This window comes from Barbatula barbatula, assembly GCF_947034865.1.
Source record: "Barbatula barbatula genome assembly, chromosome: 23".
NCBI classification, from domain to species: domain Eukaryota; kingdom Metazoa; phylum Chordata; class Actinopteri; order Cypriniformes; family Nemacheilidae; genus Barbatula; species Barbatula barbatula.
In genome coordinates, this window is record NC_136786.1 from 14,940,957 (window position 1) to 14,959,292 (window position 18,336).

Genomic DNA, 18,336 nt, shown 5'->3' on the forward strand with positions numbered 1-18,336 from the left:
AGCAATGCCATGCAAGACTATTCTAGACAGTTTTATGTACATCGAAGTTCAGGGATTGCAGTGTTTTTACATCCGCGTTTTTATTGAATAACAACAGTGCAGCAGTGAAGTTATGTATTAGTATTAGTTATGTGAATATCAATGTGTCTCATAACTAACCAAAAATATCAAAAAGAAGTAGAACACAGGAAAAAGAACAACACTACACTCATAAAATATCTATTAAGTGTGTATCAGCTGCTTTGTTTTCGGCAGTTAATCTGAAAATCCCAAATCAGGAATTCTGTGCCGTTTCAACACAAAATAGATCTCCCTGCTGCCCGTCGTGAGTACGAAAGACAAAAGTCTTCCACTATCTCTTCAAACGCAATTACTTCCTTCCCACAAGTCGCTCAAAGTAGCTAACAGCTACAGTGTGAATTTCAAATGGACAGTGAGTTACATGATTGAGGTGACTGTGTTAGTGCCATCACTAAAGCCCACCTTTCAGCCTGTAAGTGCAGTTTCGTCAAAACAAAGTCTCCTCTGTTCAAAGGCTTAAGGGAGAGAGACACTCCAATGTCAAGCCCTCTATGGTCGGTTCTAAAATCAGCCACTAGAGAGGGCACATCCTCTTTCATTGAAGTCTGTTAAGTACCGTCCTCTTTGCTTTCTCCCTGCTTCGGTTCGGATTCTGACAAGTTCTGGCTTTTCTCTTCATGATTAGTTTCGTCTGTGTAAGGGAAAAAATAAAATCTTATAAGTGGAAGTAAAAGAAGAAACAACAGACCGGTGGCTTTATAAAAACGAAAGAGCTGTTGTCGAATAGCGTCCTACGGCACAGCGTGGTGCTTGGTAGCCTCTGCTATAGTAGACTTTATCACAGGGATGCCCTCAGCTAACAGGCATTCACTTGATAAACTACAACCATCTCCTTCTCGGGCTAAAAGCTGTTGCGGGAAGGCACTAACAAACCCTCAATGCTTTGCCCATAGCAGAGCTGTCTGATAAATTATTCATGTGCGGCCTGCTACTTACTGCCAGATTACTTTACTGCAGTGTTTTGAATGACACTTCATGTTCCATCTAAAGAGGGTTGCAGTGTTTTAACTGTACAGAGCTATCTTTGAGGTTCGAGGGATTACGTTACGATCAGAAAGGTTTGTTTAGTTTTAAGATGACGACTGTCAGAGGATAGGGTTGAATTTGACTCGCCTGCTTTGCTGATATTGAGCTCAAACAGAGTTTGGGAGAGGGCGCTTGGATCACGCCCGGCCGAGGTTCCCAGTAAGTCGTGCACAGCATTCCGTCTGCCGGCCCTTCCAGAGGCGATGAAGTCTTCAAACGTCCCCTCGACATCAGTCATATCTAACGCATTTCAACATAGCAGTGCCTGTAACAGAGAATGGTTTTACATTCTAAGATGATATAAGAACAATAACATATTGGCATATATCATATTAAATATAGAGACGGTTCACTATTGGGTAAATATCATATTCACAAATGCGAATGGAAAATTTTAAGTGGTTTTGGGAAATTTTTCAAGAGCCTGAATTTGTTTAAGAAACCCCCAAAAAAGTTGATGTGCCACTCTGTCTAAATTTTTATTATTTTAGAGTAATCTGTTATACAGTATATATTTTCAGTTGTTTGTCCAAATTATGGCTCTTTTTATTTTTATTATTTTACCATTCGGTTGTGGTCTTGTACTGTACACTTGAGCAATTTATAAAAAAGACGGTTTTATTCATCGGACGAAGTTGACTTCTGGTCTGCGTTTGGTTATAATTTAGCCATTTATTTAATCTTTATTAATATTTTATTGTATAATCGTTGTATTCAATTAAATTCTAACTTCTCAACAGTTATTGATTCTTTGCAGAGGTCCACCAGAAGTTATGTTGTTGCCGCTGAAAATATCAGAATATGCTTAACTAATAATTATTGAAACCATCCATCACTAATGTTCAGGTGAATTCATAAAGACATTAAAATGTTTTTAATATCAGCATCTGAACAAAGACTTTTGTTAATCATTAGGATCTTAAGGGTGTTGTCAAGTCAAGTCAAGTCAGCTTTATTTATATACTGTTTTTGTTCAATTTTCATTGTGAGATATTTTGTGGGAATCAGTCTTGATGTCAGTCCACTGCCCTAGGTCATTCATCTACGTAACAAGATCTAATGCACATCTCAAGGTACCATTTCCGTGTCCATTATGCTTTATCTTTAAAACATGTACAGTAATCTAAAGCTCAGTTTGCTTCTGTTTCAAGAAGTTCTCTAAAGAAATCAATATGGACTTTTGAATGAATGGTTCCACGGGGCAGTAGTGACAAGCAAGCAGGTGATGGAGAATTATGGAAATATATACAAATACGTCTGACATCATTTAGTCCGGAATGGACAAAATACCACAAATTCATATAAAAAAGCAGTAGAGATGCTTTCCATGGATTTTGTACACTATGTTGCTGTGAAGTGGACGTTAGTTGTAAAGGGAAAGCCGCCACATGCCAGCACTGAAAAACATAAAGGTAACCGACGAGCTGCTGTCGTCCCTTAGGTCTTAATTTCGAGAGGCAACATCACTTCAGGATGACAAAATCTGCGCTGCAGAGCTTTGTAAAGTCTATCATGCAGTCAAGCATCACCAGTCACACAGGAGTGTCTTGAATAAATACAAATACTGTGAATGAACACTTTTTTGCCTCTTCTGTTACACACAGGTCTACATCAAGATATGTCGTAGATCAAATTGTCTGGCAATGAATGGAGTAGTCTATCTCAGAATCACTGTATCATGATCCCATAGATATGATAGACAAAATTGTATTGTATTTGCGAGTACACCAGATGCAGTTATTCATGCCTCACTAAATGCCGCAAAGTGTCCTTCTTTTTGGTGTTATGGAAATGGCCACCCTAAAGATGATCCTCAATCTAAATTGACTTCCTCGGAATTCATACATCCCATTATTACGTATCTGTATAAGAGAGTGGATGTTTTCTGTAAATATGTAAATATTATGTTATAATGGTAACCACGTGTCGTGGTTCTAAATGTCACGTGTGCTCGTTAATAACGTCATATCTAATCATATCCAGGCATGCAGCTGTAAGGCGTGTAAATTGTTTTATTTACAGCACAGTTTACAATTGGTTATAAAGCAAATGTGCAGACAACGGAATTTAATAATATGCATGCAATGGGATATGTAAATCTGACTAGCAGACAAAAGGCGGCCGAGTAAATAACGTCATAAATGAAACTGTGCATGTTTATCGGTAAGGACTAGCACTAGCGTACCTGTTTGACGTTTTCCTAATTGTGCGTCGCTCCGGTTAATACTTCAGTAAGATGCGACGGAGCGCTGTCGGTGGTGCTGGCTGCAGCTGCTTCACGCGGCGCTGCACAGACCGATCGCCCTATGACATCGAAGTGACGCGAGAGCTTTGCAATAGCACTGCTTGCGAATCGCTCTCGCGGTACTTAAATATCAAAACGATGCGTGTGGGCATAAACATAACGATATTAAAGCGTCCTTTATAAATAAGATTTAGAGTCAGATGTTTTTAATTATAGATATAAAATACAGGATATATCATCTGTAAGTCGCTTTGGATAAAAGCGTCTGCTAAATGACTAAACGTAAATATACAATCCGTTTTGTGAGCCTGCGGCCACAAAGTCTTTCTGTCAACCAAAAGCATCGCTGTCCGGATTATTCATTGAGTAAATTCCAGACAGTGCAGCTCTTGTTTCCCCCTCATTTGCCCACTGCACATGACAGATGCGCTGTCATTCATCATGCATTCGGTTAAATAGTGGCACTATTGTTTGACATCCAGCCCAAACACGTCTTATAATTGCGTCACTCGGGGGAACAAGGTCCTTGCCAAACCAAACACGGATTAATATGTTTCAATATGGTGCGTTCTATTTGTCTGAGCATATTTAGTTAGTATATTAATTCGTGCCTGTTAATGTATTTGGAAATATGACAATATAAAGCGACAGAACTAAAAAATCCACGTTGCTAAAATAAAAATATAACTCATAAAAACACTTTTTATAGTGCGATGTCAATACATGATTGTATTTGCAGACTATACAGAACACGGTCGCCTCCCAAGTCCCACCAAGCGGCCAAACATCGGTACTGCACGCATCCCTGCCGGCTGAAGGAAAACGACCAATCAGATTTACGGATACTGGCACGTGGAGCGGCTACATTGGGAAGCATAGTTACATCGTCTATTGTGTATAACCAAGAACAAAATAATGGAGGAAACAGACGGTAAGGTTTAACAAAAAGCTAAATATATACGTCAATATTTTGCGAAATAAGATTAAAGCCGCAAACTCTTTATGTAAGTGTTTGTTTTGGGGGCATTGCGCTGTTGTTTGAGGTTATCACCATGGAAGAAGAAAATGACGCCCTGTACTGTAGGAATATATTGTTGTCATTTTCTAGCGTTCTTATTTTTACGTCATATGATTATTTTTATCATTATTATTATTTTGCAGGATGTTTTGTCGCGACATGGTGGTCATTTACGAACAGAATTCAAATAATAACCCCAACATAAACACCACTTGTGTTATAAACTAAAAACCGAATGCTTTATGACATTTTATTCCTGTTATAAATTGTCCACTCACTCACTCACTGTACCACTGTGACCTATTTTCACATCCTACTGCATAATCCAATTCGGTCTGTTTGTTTTTTCAGAAGTGCCTCCCATTTCTGAAGATCTGGTGCCCTGTAAAATATGTGGGAGGAGGTTTTTTCCAAAGGTTCTTGTGAGTATTTTGAAAAGGACACAACAACAGGTTGAACATAATGTGTCTGTGATAGTAGCACATTAATGCAAAAGGCATTTTGTTATTTCATTATGCATTGTGTGTTGCCTGGCAATTTACTAACCAATTACATTACATAGGTAATTGTCACATTTAGAGTTTAGCAACAGAACTGGATTTCTTGTGAGTCATAAAATAAACACCAATCAATCAACGCACTGCTGACACATGATTATTACATGATGATACACGTCCACCCTGTTCAATGTTCCAGAAAAAACATGTGCCCATCTGCCAGAAGACTGTATCAAAACGAAGAAAGGTCTTTGACTCTAGCAGGCAAAGGGCAGAAGGAACTGATATTTCTACATTGAAACCTATCAAATCAAAGGTGAGTAAACCACCGACACCACACCAAACGGATAATAAGGGTTCGTTCATGGCGTATGTGGGTGCTGATTTCCCCTATTGAGCCATACTCGTGTGTGTGCTGAAAAACAGGCTGTGCAATATACATAGCACATTGTGGTTTTTGGTTTTATCTCAGAAACATTTTTGTCAATGTACTCATAGTCGTTCCAAGTGCACAAGTTTTTCAACAGGAACACAAAGCAAAGAAAACACTGTTATTGTTATTTTACGGCTTTGAAACCTCATTGCTTGGCAACACTGGTAATCTCTTTTCACTATTACTTATCTTGATTGAAGAATTTTGTAAACATGGTTCAGTACAACCAGAACTCTGATTCAACCTTAAGACATGCCAAATATGAAACAACATCTGCCTCAAATGCAAATAACCGTTGGAAGCGTTTTACCCCCTGGCAACCCTAAATGTCCTGAAATGTTCTGAAACCTCTTTTGATTATGTTTCAGTTACACAGTTCTACCAGCAGCTCTAAGTCTGATAAAGTAAGTTGAATGTATGATTTATTATGCTTTTTACCGTGGTACTTTTAAAATAATAGGGTGGTTAGTGTTTGATATTTGTGAACATCATCTTTTGCATTCAGCTAAGAACTAAAGCACTAAAAATAATTTGCAGGCCCTGGGCTGTGCGGGATCACTGGGTTGCGTATTCTAGTTATGAGTCTAGAATACTAGAAATTAGGCTGTAGCCATCAATTATTTTAGTAATCGAGTATTCTACCAGTTATTCCATCGATTAATTGAGTATTCTGATAATAAGCATTTCTTTATTAAAGAGCAATACAAGAAAAAAAGGACAGGTCTCTTAAAATGAACAACTAATCTGTTTCCTTTTTATTGCCAAAATTGCACACATTAATATCTGTGAAAACTAAACCCATCTAGTACATTCCATTGCCATGTTACTTTAAAAATGCAATATTATACAAATATATAAATAAGAAACATAAATAAAATGGAAAGAATAATTTCAAACGTAAACAACTAACCTCAATTTATGCATGATGCGTTCAGTTTGCCCAATGGCTGGAATACACTACAAGTCTTTTAAAATCTGAACAGAAAACTGCACCTTTTGAAACTAGACACTTTTTGAAAGCTTCAGATAGAAACTGATCAAATCTGAAGACTGAAAATCTGGGCAAAATCTTAGCAAAAGTCTTCAAAGTTCAGTTTTTATTTTTTACTATTACATTTTTGTGCACATAAATCTACTCTAGTTAACTGGACTTATATTTTGGCAGGTCGTCGGAAGACGATTATTTTCTGCTAGTGTCTTCGCATGAAATAAAATCTCTGGAGGTGAAGTTTATGTGTTCATGTCCTAATACAGCGCAGATGCAGACATATCAATGAGAATCACTGGTGTAGCACAATAAACTGTGCAGAACAGTCAGATGGCATTTTTAAACAATCGGCCCTGTTAAATCACTGTATCGCATGCGTGTTACACTGGTAAATACAGTGAGGGAAATAATGAAATGAATTGTACAGATTCTGTTGGCAGGCATCTTTTATATACATAACAAGCTAATTTAGGAGTACTTTCTTAAAGTGACCGGGCTAATTTGTGGTCCATATTTGGGTCGCTTTGACCCGCCAGCCTGACAAGCGGGTCTGTATACGGCGCCACCATGGCAGCAGGATCAGATGGCTGCTTGTCGGAACTGGATTACTTATCCCTGTTGCAAGTCTCGTCTATGGTGTATTGTGTACATGTTTTTCTCCTCACCTTCCCCATGTTATGATTTATCTTCTTCTAAAAATACATTTCGTTGCACTGTACTTGTATGTGTGTAATGACAATAAATTGAATCCAATCCAAATAGGCACACAACCAATTTGTGGAGCCAGAATTCTTGCAAATACTTATTTTACTGACTGAAATGCAAATCAATTTATGACCTTTATATAAATAATTTCCCCTGACTTTTTTGTTATTTTGTCTCTACCAGTTAAATAAACCTACCATAAAAATGATAGACCCTTCATTTCTTTGTAAGCAGGCAAACTGCTGTCTTAACATGATGCTTGCAAGAAGTTTGAGATTATGATACGTCAGAAAAATGGGTCATAACAAAACTCTCTTTAGCCTGTCTGTTTTTATCCTCATAGAGGAGCTTGACAGAAAGGAGTATCTTGATATACAATAAACATTTATATTGTGTTAAATGTGTTCGCCATCACACTGCCACACAGGACGGATGTAGGTAATTAAGGAAAGATATTTTTTCACATAAGAACCGATACTTCTTTTTAATGTCTCTTTTTTTAAGCAGTATCTTTGCTTTTAATCAGCCTGAACCACCCAAGAAACAGTCCAACTGGCGTCGGAAGCACGAAGAATTTGTCGCCACTATTCGCGCCGCCAAAGGCTTGAATCAAGTGATGAAAGATGGAGGACCACTTCCTCCACCCCCTCCTCCGTCCTACGATCCAGGTAAAATAACACGCAGTATCAGAATATGGTTATACTAGTGATGTTCTGAGCCGATAACAAAGATGGGATCTGGCAGATCAAGTCATTTTTAACGTGCTTTGTTGTATGTAAGCTGTACATGGGTGTTGTAAATGTGTAAGCTGTGGCTGAAATGTGCAGCTAAAACACCTGCATGTGGAAATTAAAGCAATCCAACATACACATGTAAAGTCTGCATTTTAAGTCTTTCACAAGGCGATGGCAACAGAGCTTCATTCAGTACTGCCAGTTTAGTGTTGGAACTTCTGAATTCAGCGAGCTCATTCAAGTAGCTCTTATGTCATCGCTTTGGATAAAAGCGCCTGCCAAATGCCTAAATGTAAATAATGGTTTGAGTTACGGGAATGAGGAAAACTTTTTTAAGTAACAGTGAATTACTGAGCCATACTGTGTATTAAGTTTTTTAAATAAAATACTGTTTAAATCACATACATGAAGCTATTTGAATGATACAGGCAACGGTATATGATTATAAATGTGTCAGAGAAACAACATTATTTTAAAGCCTTACATTAGTTACATAACACCAACACAATAAACGTAACCTTTAAATTAAAATAAAACATTTTATTTTGACAAAAAAGCTAAATAGTAAAAATAACAATACATATACATGTTAAACAGACGACTACAAATAATCAGCAAACTAAAATAGTAGTGCAAACAGATGTAAAAACAAGCCACGAACTATTTTTTATCAGAACGTACAATAAATAATAAAAAAAATTCTTAAAAATGTAATTTTGAAATATTTTGCAAATGTTGGATATAAATGTAACTTAAACAAATGAATAACTACACAACGTAAAATAAGAATACAAATGGAAATAATTATAACTAGGCCTACAGCTATGGTCAGAACGCAAACAAAATAACAATACAGACACCCACCTAACTCGCCTCATTTTTTTAAGTTTTGGTATTATGTGAGAAATACGGGGGGACATCCTAAAATGTTTATTGTGCCATTTAGTGCTTTGTACATTCATATTCAGGGCTCTTCCGCATTTCTGTACAGCCTATGCTTTATTAAAAATTTCAGCTTATGTAGACATCTGTCATTTAAAATTCATAAATTTAACAATATGTTGATTTATGAAGTGAGATTAAAATATTATACTAAATAAAAATAATGTGTTTTTATATTTGATATTAGTATCGCGAGTAAGCTACACTTAAAGCGAAATTGAAAAAATATTTGAGGGGTCAAACATGCTTTTTTGCTTCAAAGATGAATGGCATTAATATACTTCCACATGTGCCCCTCAATTCAACATTATTACAATTAATACAATTGTAAATCAAAAAAAGTTATGTCAATTAATTATAACATCATTTTAAATAAAATATAAAGAATTATATTATTAGACACTAGCCAGAGCGATAAAAAAACACAGACCAGGCACGTGCGTCCGATGAAACGATCTATACATGTTTAGTGCACTACATTAGTATACTATTATCATACACTAAATGGAATTGTTAAGCAATTTATAATTAAATCATTTTTATTCATAATTTGATTTGTATGGAATCACTGGGATGTGATTGACTGTTTCAGATTATATCCAGTGCCCGTATTGTCAGCGGCGCTTTGGTGAGAACGCAGCGGATCGCCACATTAAGTTCTGCAAGGAGCAAGCGTCACGGATCACCAACAAGGGCAAGTTTTCTGCAAGCGATAAAGCGAAACCCCCTGCCAGGACTCAGGTGAGGCTTTATTCTATTACATTTGGTATTTAGACAGTCTTGTCCTTTATTACCATGCTTATTATTACAACAGTACATATACAACAGTCATTTCTGTAAGGTTTATTTTAACCAGACCTGTCCTGCAACTCAAACGCATGAATCAATATTAGATATAGTCGTATGCGACCTTATCTAATATAGTGGCAAAAAGCGCCTGTGCAGTCCTGACTTAACCGTCACTAAGAAACGGGTTAAGGGCGCACTGGTTAGTTTTCCTTAAAAGGAAAGTTGCAGACCCAAGAAATAATATGGGCTAAGTAAAGCTCCAAGGCGCTTTAAAACGCAGTTCGGGGATTGACAACTGCACTTGCTGCATTTAAGGTGACGTCCCTTCCATCTTTGTCATTGTGCTAGAATAGAGGGCATGGAGTTGACAGCAAACAGCTTCATAATATTTTGCAACACCGATCTCTCTGCGCTTCAGTGTAATGTGATATTCTAGAAGCGTTCATAGATGGCGCAATGCAAAAATAATTGCAATGCAATAATAGCTGACAAGCTCTATCGCAGTGACGTGCTAAAAAGAAAAGAAAAAACTGAGAGACAAGAACTCGAAAGTACAACATTTAGTCAAATGGAAATAATGATTCTTTACACCTTTGGCACCACACCTTGATCTTTAGCCAGAGAATCCAGAGGAGGACAACCACCTACTGGAGGACACCATTTACTAATGCTAACATATACATGGTTTTAAATAGTACGGGGGCCCTGAAAACCAGCCCTGGTGATGTGTTATTCCTGATCTTTTTATGAACGTAAAACCATGCCAATCTCCAAGTGTAGGTACTTTTAATGAAGCGAAAGAGGTCATGAGAAACTAACCTGGATTCAGCCCATGGTATTTGAATATACAAATATTTTCCAGACTTTATGACTGTCCAGTATCCACCTTAGATTTTAGTTTACTCTCAAAGCCACTCCGTGGTTTTTTGGTCAAAATAACTCTGGAAAATATAATATTCTGGACTTAATTCAGCCTCGACTCTCCACCTCTTTGGCGTCTGTGTGTCTTGTGCGTGTGCGTTGCTGATTTATAGATGTTATGTATATTAACAGACATTAATTGACTGCCTCAGAAAACTAAAAAACACTATTTAGAAAAAAGTAGTATAAGTGGTTAAAGTTTATGCTCAATGTACAATGAATTGCATTTAGATGTCATATTTTTGTTTCTTTACATACTGTATATTTATTGCATCAACAACCCTCCCAAACTTTCCATCCTACTTTTCCACAAAGAATACAAACAAGTCCAGTCAGCTCGTAACTTGCTGACAAACTATCCACCCTACTGTATCTTATTATTCAAGGTTTCCTTTCACATTTCTTCGTGATAGTGGGAGGCTCAGTTAACAGTTTGAGAAGCTTTCTCAGACTCCCCCGAATGTCAATATAAAGCTCATTCACAAACACAGATCATTTTGATTTAATGAGTGACAGAGATGTCTGAACGTGAACTGATATTAACGTTAATCATTGGCGTAGTTGTACTGTAATGTGATTGGAATATGCAGAAATATTCTTAAATAAAGGATGCAACGCATTGTGATAACATTGTGATTGTGATGATCGTAATCAAATTACATCGTGAGACCAGTGATGAGTCACATGCAGTTACACTATTATTTGTTAACAGTGCATTGTGTGGATTGGTAATAACAGTACATTCCCTTATGTCTACAGTACAAACCTCCTCCATCAAAGAAAGCTAATTCCCCTGCTGCACCTGCCGTTTCTTCTCGTCTACCACAACTCTCGGCTTGTGGGCAAGGTGCTGGCACAGGTTTGCATCCTTAAGCACTGAGTATTTTCATGCACATTTCACTTTAATTGTCACATCCAAAGAGTGTACAAGGAGTAAAAATCGTGTCTGCATAGTCCCAGCAGCAGCGCAGTTGGGTGTGACATACAGTTTAACTCAAGAAACTTATACAACTTAAATATTGCTCATCCTTTGGATCTGAGTTGAAAAGGGATCCTTATTCCATTATTTCAGGCATTCCAAGCAGCAAAACCTCTTCCACTGGCTCGGCAAGAAGCGTGTCATCAGTTTACTCTTCTTTACGGAATACGTCCTCTGGCCTGACCAGCCCTCCCTCTGAGTAAGGCACCATTTCCAGACAAATGTAGATTTGTGTAAGATTAATAGCTTTATGTCATAATAATGATTGTGCATACAGAACGAACATGAAGCCTAAAGGCTTGGTTTCGCAAAGCTCCCTGAAAAATCCCCCCTCTAGAATCGGGATGAACAAGAAGACGGTCCAAAATGCAGACAACTGTATTTCAAGGTACAGAAGCTTGTTTAGTACGTTTCTGCTTTGTGACTTTGAATATTGAATATCAATGAAGAGGTCTGCCAATAGATTTATATCTCCGTGCAGCCTCAAACACAGCATGTTACCTTAGGTTCATTATGTTTTCTTATCCTAATAAAACTATTAGACCCTGATTTCCATCATTGACATCTGCTGTATGAACTCTTGTTAGGAATGATGCGACGAAGAACGAGAACGATATAAATCACTCCACGACAGGCACCAAGTTCTGCCATGAGTGTGGGACCAAGTACCCAGTGGACTGGGCCAAGTTTTGCTGTGAGTGCGGGATAAAAAGAATGCACATTTAAATAGACTGACTCACTGTATCCATAATGCTGAATGCTCCGGATCTCTAACATATCTTATCCAGCGCTCTAATATATATGCTCCACCCTCCCGCTCATTTTTTATATAAAAGTGCAATATGATTGGCTCATGCTACTAAATGAGTGTTATTTCGACATTTCACCATTATATGTATTAAAAACGTTCCTGTGGCTCAGTGGTTAGAGCATGGTGCTACCAACACCAATATCATGGGTTCGATCCCAGGGGATTGCACATAGTCAGAAACAAATGTATAGTACAATGCAATGTACCCATTTCAATGTGTAGAGACTGAAAAACGCTGTCATTATTTAAAATACACTTATTTATGGACTTGTTTGTGGATGTATAATTGGTTTCCTAAGTTGAATACATTGAGAAACAACTGAAAAACTGAGCAGTTCCCTTTTGTATTATATATTTTATACATTTTTGGTTGTTTATTTGTTCTGTGTGTTTCAACAGTATTCTATATGATATTATGCAGACATTGTGATTTTCGCACATTACAAGATGTGTACAATCCATCAGCAACAGTTCACCCCTGCATCTGTTGATCCAATTCATCCAACATATTTACATAGAAACAACATTCAAAGGCGACTGAAAAGACTGGTCAAAAACTTCAGGAACAACAGTACAAACTTATATTCGCTGCTGGTATCATTTCAGTCCAGGTCAATAGCTTAGTATAGTTATCAGAAGTTCATGCGCATTTAAAGCATCAAGGTGCACTTTGCTATGCCTGTACTATTGTGGAACCGCTCTGACAACATATTTCATTGATACCAGCTGCCTAGACTATGATAGAAAAAAGTTGCCATTAAAAGACTGGTTGTTACAGTAGCTTATTTTCTGAAAAAGTCGTGAAACAGGTCAGATCGTGTCCTTGTGTCGAATTGTGTTTATTCAATGTGTCGTGTTAAATTTTGTTCAATGTTTCAGTTTCTTTCTCTAAGCCCAGTTCATCATAGCAGCTGCAGGCAATTACAAGACACGTATTGCAGTAAATCATAAATGTCACTGGGGAAAATAACATTTTTAGAAATTAGTCATATTCACTTAAGGTCACTTTCTGTAACTATGCCGTACCCTCCTTATACATTTTATATAATCAAGAAATTAAAGTATATAAAATGAAACGGATTATATAAAGTTGGGCCACAGTTTTAAAATGTTTTCGCTACTTGTTTCATGCTTGTCGGATGTTAAAAGCAGTTCATTGATAGCACATACTCCACAAAAAGACATTGTTCTTCTTCAATCAAATGTTTCATCTCTCTTTTAGCATAAATGGCGCATGATGAGTCCTGATAGTAATTCCAATATTGTAGACACTGATAGCCATTCCCATATTGTAATATAACTATAAGATGGACGGAGGCCAAGCACCTGTTTACGCTTGTGAAGGCTTCCCACGCTTCGGAAGTTCTCTGTGGACTGACTGAAAAGCATTGTATTGTTCAAAGTATGTCTGTAGGGTGGAAAGAATATGCTTCACTTTGCAAAGCTTCCACTTTCGTGGCTTTGAACTTTCTTTCTGTTCATGAACAAATAAACAAACAAACAGAGAAAGTGTATGAGTACTGTGAAATGTGATATGTTAATAACAGGAAAATATTTCAGGTGAGATGCCAGTTACCTTTTTCTTTTTTAGGCACCAACATTGCAAAGAATGGTCTATTTCTGCCACAAGTAAAGGTAGTACAGGTATATCCTGTCTAGTGTCCTTCTCGGATTGCTTTCTCAGCTGTTGATTAACTGTGCAGATTTTTCGGAGGATAAACTGGGCCTGTGAGAAAATCGGAAACAAAGCAGCTGAGTGCATGCTTATAACAATAGCTGGTCCCTATCTCTAAAGCCCAACACATACCCAAAACCATAGGATGTGTTCAAATTTGATGTAACAGTAGATCTTGAGGCTGATTGGTCAATAGCCATGTTTTCTTCTAGGTAAAGCACAGCTATTACCCCCTTGTCAATTTAATATTTGTGTCGCAGCACTCATAGTTGATTGTTTTGGGTGTTGTTAGGAACAATGCATTATTGATTCGTGGGACATGTTTTTTCACCATAGGCGTGCCGCACTCATCCTGAAAAGTGAAAACAAAGCAATTTGATCAACCCATGGTGGCTGGCTGCATAGGTCGCCCACTCCATGAAGTATGGAGTAATTCTAATTCCACGCCAAATGAAGAGTTTGGTTCCAAAAAGAGATGTGATCGTGTTTTATTGTATTAGTTAACTGTATTTTTGAGTTATGGCTTAAATCAAAACAAACCAAACCAACTGCTGTTTGATTGATATTAATTGGAATGCACAATTAAAACAGGATTTTGGAAAAATATTTTTTTGGTTTCGGTCATTTTAGTTCATTCTTATTAGCTGATGAATGTTCAAGTGTTAGTTTTTAGAATAAGGCATGATTTCCTCATGTTTGAGTATTGATTTTCACCTCAAGCTAAAAGAGAGTAGTCACAGCTTGTTACTCATCACAGTCCATTATACGGGAGAGTGGTGTCATTCTTTCACTTTTTAAACTTTGCTGCTAAATGTCATTCCCTTCCCACTCACAAACTGAACTATTGAAACGCATTCCCAAGTTCAGGGTCAACCGCTAAAAACTCGGACCGCATAACTCTCAGCTTTCAGTGACCGGCCCTAAACTGGCACGAATGTCTTGGGACTGACTGAGTTTCATCCTGAGGTTAAAAAGACTCACACAATTATTCAATAGAGATGGTGTTTATTTCATAGTAAAAATGCCAGGATGTTTTCTTACATTTATTGGATCCCGTAACTTTTTTGATGTGCAGTTTAAATTGAGTTGGTCAATTATGGCTTCCTGAAAAAAAGAGGTGATAAACATGATCTATATATGTATACAGTTACAGCGCTAGAAAATATTCATACCTTTTGTAAATATGACCAAAGGCGGCTGTGAAAATAAATCTGTATCATTAATGCAAAAATCTAACTTTTCATTGGAGAATTTAGGGATTTTAAACGGGGGAAATTCTCATCATGAAATACACATCGCTCATAGATGATCTGTAAACACTCAGAATGGGTTTGCTCCAAACAGGGACAAATACAGCATTATGGATTATAGCAAAGACCAACAGATAAAAGAAACAAAATCTGACTTTCCCTGCTAGGAGCCATAATGGGCCAAGGTTGGATCTTGGACAATGATCTAAAAACAAAAATAAAAAGGGGTCACTAGTCACGAAACCAATCTGAACATCCCGGTTCTTGAACCCTAGGAAAATGAGTGCGGAGAACTGAAGTGAAGCACAAAATAATCGATTCTGTATGAAGGAATTGTCTGATCTCTTGTCAGGTGTTTTGCAACTCACCGGGCATTATAGGTACAGTAACGTTTCAGAGCTTTTGTCTTAGCAAAAAGAAGATTGCAAAAAGTATTGAATAAACAGGTATTATTATTTGCATTATTTGCTTTTTTAGCAATGTGTATTAGAGAAATATATTTATTTCATGATGACATTTTCCTCCATTTAAAATCCGTATCCTCCGATAAAAGTTGAGACTTTTATACATTTTAATACTTTTAATAAACGTTCAAAAGGAATAAGCCTTGCTTGGTTATATTCACAAAGGGTATGAGTATTTTCCAGTATTAATACAAATTACAAAAGAAAATGTAGGCTTTTGCAGTCAGTGTAGTAAAGGTGAATATGTGCTGCGTGGTAGTGGTTTACAGCCCATGGGAATTTGCACTTAATCCAACCTGCTATTTATATACACCGGACAGTACACCGATACTTACAACGTGCTTAAATCGTGTCTCAATGACGTTTCGGTAGTCCTCTGTGACTTTATTACTGGTGTCGGCTCTCTCACAGGAAAACGCAAGAGGTAGAATAAAAAGTGTCCAAACAGAAGCACCAAGAAAATGCTGGGAATACAAAAGAAAACGACATTTAAAAACTATATAAACAATCCAGTTGCGTTAGTTCCGTTCAACCGACTGCAGTTATGTTAGATTTGCGTGCTATATGGCACGTTCCCTGATTCAGTCAAATCTATGGTTTCCATCTGCCACAATATCCCTCCACAGAACCCAAAACATTACCAGAAGGACCATTATACACAGTTAATGACACCATACAAAAAATCAAATAAAACCATTCAAGAATATGTTTGATGCTTTCTTTTTTTATTTTCAGTAGTGTTGCCAATATCCTGCATGCACTACATTTAATAAATGCCGGTAAATACGATCTAGCCTCTCTGCGTATCTCTTTAAGAGCGAGACGAAGTTTCGTTATGACATTTTCCCCACAATTTCCAAGATAAGGAACATTTCGTTGCTCGTAAATCGTTTCTGGGTTTCATTTTGACAATTGATGGTTAAACCCGGGAATACCCTAGTAACGAAGGCTATATAAATACAACCTGTTCCTGGAGTCTGCACAGACGACCGCCGGACGCTTCGGCAGCGCTTCGGCTCTTCTGTACTATGCGCGAACTTACCATTGGTCATTTTTGGGCCATGTTCACATGCAGACCGAACCGGGCACTGCGCACTCGTTGCAGTCCGGATTGTAGTAAATCCATAATTTGTTTATAAACGTTGCCACGTGAAAGCAACTATGTTGTTAGCTGTTGAATGAACTCCGAAGGTTTCCTAGTCATTTAAGTCATTGAAACGCTCAGTCCACGGGAATGATAAAGCTTCCGTGACTGGTGCATCGCTTTCGTTTTCTCTCTGTGCGATATAAGCTTTATGGCTTCAGCCCATGCTCTGTGTTTGGACCGAGCTGAGAGGATCATGCACCGAAAGGAGGGGCCTTCTCGGTTCCCACACGACTACATGTGACAGACATTCTGGTTTGATCACATTCATCGTTGGCACGTTGATTTAAAGTGTGAGTTTGTGAAGGCGAGTCAGGCGCGTGGCACCCGTGGGTGATGTGGGGGCTTTAACACCCACACTTTTCCGGTGAGAGGGTTCAACACCCACACTTTTAATGCTTTTGAGGTTTTTAAGAAAAGCTTGATATGTGTTTGGGAAGATGTTCTGCTATTGTTTTGTTGACATTTCGGGTGTTTTCGTTATTATATTTCGTTTTTATGTAAGTTAAGGGATAATGTTTATTCGCGTCGGGGTCCTGATCAACCTGTCGGGGTCGTATTTGCTATAACAACCGCCTCGCATTATACGGTTATTACATACCAAATAAATCAATAATTTGACACAGAATATTGATTTTAAAAGGAGGTTATTGATTTGAAAACGATTATAACTCTCGCTTTGGATGAAGGGTCATCACCTGCAGCTAAACCTTGCAAAACCGCACTGCTTGTGATACCAGCCAATCCAAAGATTCACCACAACCTTGCCATTCGACTAGGCTCATCAACTATCACACCGTCCAGCACAGCCAGAAACCTGGGGGTGGTAATCGATGATCGGCTTAACCTCACAAGTCATGTTGCCAGCACCACCCTGAACTGTAGATTCATTCTCTATAACATTAGGAAAATTAGACCTTTCCTATCGGAGCACTCTACGCAAGTCCTAGTCCAGGCTCTTGTCTTGTCCAAACTGGATTATTGCAATGCGCTTCTGGCTGGACTTCCTGCTTGCACAATCAAACCTCTCCAGATGATCCAGAATGCGGCGGCAAGAGTGGTCTTCAATGAACCGAAGAGAGCGCATGTAACTCCGCTCTTCATCAGGTTACACTGGCTCCCTGTTGCCGCCCGCATAAAGTTCAAAGCTTTGCTCCTGGCCTACAAGACCACCACCGGGTCCGCACCATCGTATCTCCACTCGCTAATGCAGATCTATGTTCCTGCCAGATCACTGCGGTCTGCAAAGGAACAACGACTAGTGGTACCATCCCAAAAAGGAAAAAAGTATCTCTCCAGTACCTTCTCTGGATCTGTTCCACATTGGTGGAATGATCTACCAGCTGCTACAAGATCAGCAGACTCTGTTGCCATCTTTAAACTCCTAAAAACGCATATCTTCCATCAACACGTCTCTAAATGATTTATCCTAATTCTTTTCCCTCTCCTTCAAAAAAAAATTACTAACCTCACTATTCTTAGCTTTGTATACTGTGCTAGGCTTTAATGGACTGGATTTGATGCACTTATACATTTTGTTGCCTATGTTGTTATAATTGCTTCCAATGTTTCCTCATCTGTAAGTCGCTTTGGATAAAAGCGTCTGCTAAATGACTAAATGTAAATGTAAAATG

General features: G+C 38.0%; 1 protein-coding gene and 1 long non-coding RNA gene across 4 annotated transcripts; one reads left to right on the plus strand and one right to left on the minus strand.

Moving 5' to 3' along the window:
- Nucleotides 1–4,166: 4,166 nt before the first annotated feature.
- zc2hc1a (zinc finger, C2HC-type containing 1A) lies at nucleotides 4,167–14,443 on the plus strand. 3 transcript variants are annotated; one of them, XM_079488364.1, is made up of 10 exons: nucleotides 4,167–4,283; nucleotides 4,722–4,792; nucleotides 5,067–5,183; nucleotides 5,669–5,704; nucleotides 7,520–7,661; nucleotides 9,262–9,410; nucleotides 11,139–11,238; nucleotides 11,452–11,557; nucleotides 11,636–11,746; nucleotides 11,946–14,443. In XM_079488364.1, exons 1-10 carry the CDS (start codon nucleotides 4,268–4,270, stop codon nucleotides 12,082–12,084), a joined length of 987 nt encoding a protein of 328 aa, XP_079344490.1. In that variant the 5' UTR covers nucleotides 4,167–4,267; the 3' UTR covers nucleotides 12,085–14,443. The 3 variants fall into 3 exon arrangements, with proteins under 3 accessions (XP_079344490.1, XP_079344491.1, XP_079344492.1); XM_079488365.1 differs by having other exon boundaries at nucleotides 4,185–4,283; nucleotides 11,139–11,226; nucleotides 11,946–13,652; XM_079488366.1 differs by lacking the exon at nucleotides 5,669–5,704 and having other exon boundaries at nucleotides 4,200–4,283; nucleotides 11,946–13,652.
- On the minus strand, nucleotides 12,417–16,961 carry LOC306912312. The gene is made up of 5 exons (XR_013788333.1): nucleotides 16,601–16,961; nucleotides 15,894–16,022; nucleotides 14,886–14,948; nucleotides 13,746–13,895; nucleotides 12,417–13,643 (listed from the first exon to the last, which is right to left on the minus strand). It is a non-coding gene; the product is annotated as an uncharacterized lncRNA (long non-coding RNA).
- Nucleotides 16,962–18,336: the final 1,375 nt, after the last annotated feature.